Genomic DNA, 7500 nt, shown 5'->3' with positions numbered 1-7500 from the left:
ACATTTAAAAGCTCGAGAGCCAACCAAAGTGCTGTACAGTAGAGTCAAAGCATAAAATCAATGTCCTATAAAATACACAAATACAAACAGGACAGGACAGTACAGTACATTCAAAAAATAGGACAAGCGGATAGGGGAGCACAAAGTACAGTATAGCACACCAGGGACAGAGAAGAGATACAAGAGGGAGGGGGCAGGATATAATTGCATGGGAGTGTGTGGGTTAGGGTGTGGGAGAATCAGGAGTAATCGAAGGCTAGGGAATAAAAGTGGGTTTTTAAACAGGCCTTAAATGTCTCCAGCGTAGGGGCAGATCGAATCTCCAGGGGAAGCTGGTTCCATAGTTTGGGGGCTATGGCCTTGAAGGAGCGATCGCCTCTCTTTTTTAGTCTGGTGCGGGGGGGGGGGGGGGGGGGGGGACCAGCCGAGCCTGGTTGGAGGATCTTAGTGACCTGGGTGCTGCGTAGGGGGTGATGAGCTCGGTGATGTATAGGGGTGCTGCACCCGATAGTGCCTTGAAGGTGAGGAGGAGGATTTTGAAATCTATTCTAAGTGGGACTGGGAGCCAGTGTAGGGAGGCTAGCACTGGTGTGATGTGCTCTCTCTTTCTGGTGCCGGTAAGGAACCTAGCTGCAGAGTGCTGGACCATTTTGAGGCGGGACATGGCTGCCTGACTGATGCCAGTGTAGAGGGCATTGCAGTAGTCAAGGCGTGATGTGATGAATGCATTGACTACTGTTTCCAGGTCGACGGGTGAAAGGATTGTTTTTATTTTACTGATGTTGCAGAGTTGGAAGAAGCATGACTTGACTACGCCATTTACCTGCCGGTCGAATTTGAGCTCTGGGTCAAAGATTACACCCAGGCTCTTGACATGGGGTTTGAGGTGGGTGGAGAGTTGTCCTAGGCTGTTGGAGAGTGTTTTGGTGGAAGAGGGGGGGCCAAACAAAATGATCTCTGTTTTATTTTCATTTAGCTGTAGGAAGTTGAGGGCCATCCAACTTTTTATGTCCCTAAGACAGTTTTTAAGAGAGTCTAGGTTAGCTGTGTCAGAGGGGTTGAGGGGAAGGTAGATTTGGGAGTCATCGGCATAAAAGTGATATGAAATGTTGTGTTTCTGGATGATTTCGGCCAGGGGGAGCATGTAGATGGAGAAGAGTATGGGGGCCAGGATGGAACCTTGGGGGACCCCATACGGTAGACTAGCTGTGGGGGAGGAGTGTCCACCCAAACTGACCGAAAAGGAGCGGCCGCTCAAGTAGGATGCGAACCAGTTTAGGGCAGACCCCCCAATACCTAGCCTGTGTTCGTGGTAGTGGTGGTGGTGGTGGTAGTGGTAGTGGTAGTGGTGGTGGTGGTGGTGGTGATGGTGGTGATGGTGGTGATGGTGGTGATGGTGGTGATGGTGGTGGTGGTGGTGGTGGTAGTGGTGATGGTGGTGGTAGTAGTTGTAGTAGTGGTGGTGGTGGTGGTGATGGTAGTAGTAGTGGTAGTTGTGGTGGTGGTGAGGGTAGTAGTAGTTGTGGTGGTGGTGAGGGTAGTAGTAGTAGTGGTGGTGGTAGTGGTGGTGATGGTAGTGGTGGTAGTGATGGCAGTGGTGGTAGTGATGGTAGTAGTGGAGGTGGTGGTGGTGATGGTAGTGGTGGTGGTTATGGTAGTGGTGGTAGTGCTGGTAGTGGTGGTAGTGGTGGTAGTGATGGCAGTGGTGGTAGTGATGGTAGTAGTGGAGGTGGTGGTGGTGGTGGTGGTAGTGATGGTAGTGGTGGTAATGGTAGTGGTGGTAGTGGTGGTGGTGATGGTAGTGATGGTAGTGATGGTAGTAGTGGTGGTAATGGTGGTAGTGATGGTAGTAGTGATGGTAGTGGTGGTAGTGACGGTAGTGGGGGTAGTGGTGGTGGTGATGGTAGTAGTGATGGTAGTGGTGGTAGTGATGTTAGTGGTGGTAGTTGTGGTGGTGGTAGTGGTGGTAGTGATGGTAGTAGTGGTAGTGGTGATAGTGGTGGTAGTAGTGGTGGTAGTGGTGGTGGTAGTGGTGGTAGTGGTAGTAGTGGTGGTGGTGGTGGTAGTAGTATTAGTGGTGGTGGTAGTGGTAGTGGTGGTAGTGGTAGTAGTAGTAGTAGTAGTAGTAGTAGTAGTAGTAGTAGTAGTAGTAGTAGTAGTAGTAGTAGTAGTAGTAGTAGTAGTAGTAGTAGTAGTAGTAGTAGTAGTAGTAGTAGTAGTAGTGGTAGTGGTAGTAGTAGTGGTGGTAGTGGTAGTAGTGGTGGTGGTAGTGGTAGTAGTAGTGGTAGTAGTGGTGGTGGTAGTGGTAGTAGTGGTAGTGGTAGTGGTCATAGTAGTAGTGGTAGTGGTAGTGGTAGTAGTGGTGGTAGTGGTGGTAGTGGTGGTGGTGGTTACTTACCACTACAGCCAACAGTATAGGCGAGCGGATTATCCACCAGAAATGCATGTTTATATTTCGCTCCCAACACCTGTGAGTAAAGCATTGAGAATCAACAACTATCATGGTATTCTCAAATACAAGTATCATGGTATTCTCAAATAAAAGTATCATAGTATTTGGTATCATTATTTAAATTGGATTATACCATGGCATTATACGTGTAAAAATGGTACCATGGCAATACATATATATTGCAATACATATATATACATACAATAAATTATTCATACAATGGCCAGTACCATGATAAAACAGAAATCACCACGACACTGGAATGTCCCATAGTAACCTATAGAAGCCGACAGATCCACATAGTAGACGTCTTTGGGAATGGCTAGCACATTGTGAGAGGAACCTTCTTTGTGCACCTCAACCTGCAAACTAAAACCATTTCTCCAAAGCCCTAGAGACAAACACAGTGATGCGACTGTGCTTGGCACAGTGAGCAAGGGAGAACTTCCTTCTCATGACTGAAGAAATGTGTGAGAAACAGAAAGCCATGCTGTACTTTCAGGAAAGGAGAAAGAGAGAGAGAGAAAAAAAGAGAGAGAGAGAGACATATTTTGAAGAGCTTTATGTAATGTCAGAAAATGTTGTATAATGAATGAATAGACGGTTTTTGGGCTGAATGCAAGAATTAAATATTAAGATGAACACTATTTGCTTTCTTTTGGCCCAGTTGCAAGCTACAAACAAGGTCTGTCTCTGATGGGTTCACCCAACCTGTCATCTCTGATGGGTTCACCCAACCTGACATCTCTGATGGGTTCACCCAACCTGTCATCTCTGATGGGTTCACCCAGCCTGTAGGCTCTGATGGGTTCACTCAACTTGTCATCTCTGATGGGTTCACCCAACCTGTCATCTCTGATGGGTTCACCCAACCTGTCATCTCTGATGGGTTCACCCAGCCTGTAGTCTCTGATGGGTTCACCCAGCCTGTAGTCTCTGATGGGTTCACCCAGCCTGTAGTCTCTGATGGGTTCACCCAACCTGTCATCTCTGATGGGTTCACCCAACCTGTCATCTCTGATGGGTTCACCCAGCCTGTAGTCTCTGATGGGTTCACCCAGCCTGTAGTCTCTGATGGGTTCACCCAGCCTGAAGTCTCTGATGGGTTCACCCAGCCTGTCGTCTCTGATGGGTTCACCCAGCCTGTCATCTCTGATGGGTTCACCCAACCTCTCATCTCTGATGGGTTCACCCAACCTCTCATCTCTGATGGGTTCACCCAGCCTGTAGTCTCTGATGGGTTCACCCAGCCTGGGCTCTAATGAGTACACCCAGCCTGGTGTCGTTGTTGATGGGTACACCAAGCCTGGTCTCTGTCTTGCTTCCCTGTGCCTATTCACAGAGCTGTGAAATAAACCAATGGACAGTAATACCTTCCGTCCGTATCAATGTAGCTGCAGCCGTTAATGCAAACATACTGTTGCTCTTCTGGACCGGTCCTCCGAGCTCCTCTCTAGTCAAGCTGCTGCAGGGTTTAAATCCGAAAGATTACTGAATCCTCCGTCATCGTTGTGTAATGTGGTGTCGTCTCTAGAGATTCTTTCTCTCCTTCACTCAAAGTCAAATCGACTCTCAAAGTGAAAGTGAAACTTAAGCTACTCTGTACTCTGCTGCACATATAGAATAGATCTACTTTTTAAAAAGTATTTTACAAAGTTTTTTTTATTTGATGAATGTGAGCACTAGGCAAAGCCTAGCTACTATACAAATGAATTGGGACAAGCATGCATGACACAGGCAACTCCAATTACCATAACGGGGGACCGCCACACAGCCGCCCGCCGTCTGGCAAATGGACCAGAAAGTGGCCGGCAACACCGGAATGGATTTGTAGCAAGAGCGTCGCTTGACCTCATTTTGCAAAAGGTCTTCCCAGCGTGATTGCGGCGACGACGAGGATCGACAGACATTTCTATTTCTAACACTTGACTTTGGAAGTGAAGGAGGAGTGAAAGATGAACGAAAGGATTAGGAAAGAGAGAGAGAGAGAGTACAATTTTGAGCACTTACTCTTGATTTTCAAACAGATATTTAACGACCACCCAGGGCACCAGGAATATGAGTGGAGCACCTACGAAGACATGGAAGCAGTCTGAATGCAAAGCAGCCATTCTGTTTGCCATCAAAATTATCAAACACTCCATAGTCAACCATCGTCTCTCTCTCTCTCTCTCTCTCTCTCTCTCTCTCTCTCTCTCTCTCTCTCTCTCTCTCTCTCTCTCCCTCTCTCTCCTCTCTCTCTCTCTCTCTCTCTCTCTCTCTCTCTCTCTCTCTCTCACACACGCTCACCCCAGCCGATGCACAGGTAGATGTTGAAGTAGTTCCTCTCAGTGAAGACCGTGACGACCAGGAGGTTATGGAGGTAGATGCCTTCCACCAGCAGCCAATAGCTGTTGGCCATAATACTGTATTGCATCATCACCACGGCGATGCGACAGCCAACTGTCGTCTGCGATAAAACAGGGAGAGGGAGCCATCCCCCAAACTATTGTCAGTTTTTACAACAACACCGCCCTGGAATCCGTACATAAAAACATTTATTTTTTCTTTCTACCTTTTCTCCCAACCCCTCAATTTAGTCGTTATGCCAATTCCCTCCTGGTCGTTGCGCTGACCTACTGTCGGTCTGGGGAGGGTGTGTAGAACTGCCACATGCCTCCTCCGATACATGTGGAGGGGAGCATGTCTATGTTCCCCGGGTCCTATGTTCCCCAGGTCCTATGTTCCCCGGTAGTTAGACCACTAGCCCTGATTCCAAACTCTAACCTTAACCAACTTCGAAAGAGGGCGGACATTAATAATTAATAAAATAATAAAAATTTATAAAATGTTCAATCAATCAATCGGGGAACATAGGACCCGGGGAACATAGGACCCGGGGAACATAGGGATGACCCCATGTGGAGTCGCCAGCCGCTTCTTTTCACCTGACAGCGAGGAGTTTCACTGGGAGAACATGCAGAGCTATTGTCCCCAGAGCCTCTCCCTGCCGAACAGGGACTAACCAGTGGGAGTTGATGTTACAACGACCAGGACTCAACGACTGACCAATAGCTGGAGGTGCCGCTGACACTGGGATTTTGAACCCCGGGTCTCTGTGGTGGTAGGCGAGTGCTTAGACGTCTACACTACCCACCCAGCCACCCCCTGTGGCATCATTCTGACCAGTAGGTCATCCTGAAATCCAGATGTATCTAACCCTGGATTGAGGGAGTAAAATCCCCTTAAATTCGTCATCATTCGCTTCATGGAATGGACTACAAGAGGAAACGAAACAGAGCAATAACAACACAGTTCAAAAATAGATAGTGATCCGTATATTTGTTGGAGATAAATAAATATCAAATCAAACGATCAAAATCTAAAATCCTTAAAGGAACACGTCAACATTTTGTGAATTAGCTTACCGTCTTCTCCAGAGAGAGACAAGAAGATAGATACCAGTTTCCTCTCTGTGCGTTCAGTAGAAAGCAATCTGGCTGCATGTTAGCCTAGCTTAGCACAATGAATGGAAGCGGACAGTGCCGGTTAGCCTTCGGGAGAGGTGTCAGTTGGACAATGCCTAGGCTACCCGTCACTGTCCGCTTACATTAATTGTGCTAAGCTAGGCTAACGTGCAGCCGGATAGCTTTCTACTGAACGCACACAGAGAGGAAACTGGTATCTATCTTCTCGTCTCTCTCTGGAGAAGACGGTAAGCTAATTTCCTCAAATGTTGACGTGTTCCTTTAAGTCAGTGACTAACCTCGTTGGTGACCAGCAGCTCCACCGGAGGCTCCACCCTGTTGAAGCCCTGCTCCTGGTCACTGTTCATGTCCGCGGACGTGATGTTGAGCGGCAGCGCAGGGGCGACCATCAGAGCGTCTTTGATGAGGATGGACAGCGCGCGCAGGATGAAGGAGGCGAACAGGTTCATGTGGATGTTGTTCCTCATGCAGTGCAACTTCCTGGGTGACGACGGACAACAAACCAAGGATGTAGTGGGACTGGGAGGTGAACCCATTGAAACTGCTAGTAGTAGTAGTAGTAGTAGTAGTAGTAGTAGTAGTAGTAGTAGTAGTAGTAGTAGTAGTAGTAGTAGTAGTAGTAGTAGTAGTAGTAGTAGTAGTAGTAGTAGTAGTAGTAGTAGTAGTAGTAGTAGTAGTAGTAGTAGTAGTAGTAGTAGTAGTGTAGTCACAGTCTTTGATTTTGGCAGTGGATGAAAAGGTACAGGCTAAAGCATAGTGCTTATATACTGTATGCCTGTCCTATATATATTTTTTTTTATCAAATTAAGCCTCGAAAACAAAAACAAAAACTCTCAAAATAGCTATACAAACAATTTTTTTGAAAACCAAAAGGGAATGATGTATTCTTGTATACCATCAGCATTGTTCCACAAGTTAAACTCAACATTAAAAATACATCTCCTTTTAATCCCTTTCTTAGCTTTTTGAACAGTGAACTTACAAACTCCCCTGTATTGAAAGAAAACGTTGCACACAGTCCGGGGGTAACTTTGCTTTATCTCTGTACATTATTTGCATTATTTTTTATGATAAACCAAATCGTAAAATTACATAACATGGGACTTTATAAACAGTGGATTTGTGTGGTCATAGTAATCAGCCATATTAATGCTACAAATGTAAATTATATTGCCTATATTTATGTCTTTCTACTATTGCCCAGGGGTGTAAAGTACTTGAGTAATTGTACTTTGTTACAATACTTAAGTACTGTTTTGGGGGATTTGTACTTTACTCGAGTATTATTAGGTTTGTATACTTGTACTTTTACTCAATTACATTTCAGAGGGAAAAAACATACTTTTTACTCGTTTAAAATGCAGACCTACAAAGTACAAAGTACAAATCTTGCAGGTCCAACAATTTTAATGAGTACATTTGTTTCTCTGGCCTAACTAACGTTAACGTCATTAATCCTGCGGCCGCTCTTTATTTAAAAACAGCCGATCAAATCCCCATCAATGGAAAATTTACCCGCCCATACCCATGCTGATTGGTCCTTGTGCAAGAATAGAAAGCGGGGATCATTGATTAAACACC

General features: G+C 46.0%; 1 protein-coding gene across 1 annotated transcript in view; it reads right to left on the bottom strand.

Annotated features, from left to right (window-relative positions):
• The window catches only part of gcgra (glucagon receptor a), a gene marked incomplete at its 5' end in the record, with an annotated part of 36434 nt that overhangs the window by 18800 nt on the left and 10134 nt on the right, over window positions 1–7500 (bottom strand). Inside the window, 4 exons of the mRNA XM_084329019.1 lie at window positions 2399–2468; window positions 4463–4523; window positions 4742–4901; window positions 6198–6399. Of these exons, the coding sequence (XP_084185145.1) occupies window positions 2399–2468; window positions 4463–4523; window positions 4742–4901; window positions 6198–6399 (493 nt within the window). The remainder of the gene's footprint in view (window positions 1–2398; window positions 2469–4462; window positions 4524–4741; window positions 4902–6197; window positions 6400–7500) is intronic.

The sequence above is a fragment of the Notolepis coatsorum genome, assembly GCF_963971535.1.
Source record: "Notolepis coatsorum genome assembly, chromosome: 14".
In the NCBI taxonomy this organism is placed as follows: Eukaryota; Metazoa; Chordata; class Actinopteri; order Aulopiformes; family Paralepididae; genus Notolepis; species Notolepis coatsorum.
Note: the sequence above shows the minus strand (reverse complement) of the source record. Positions and strands in the feature narration are given on the sequence as shown.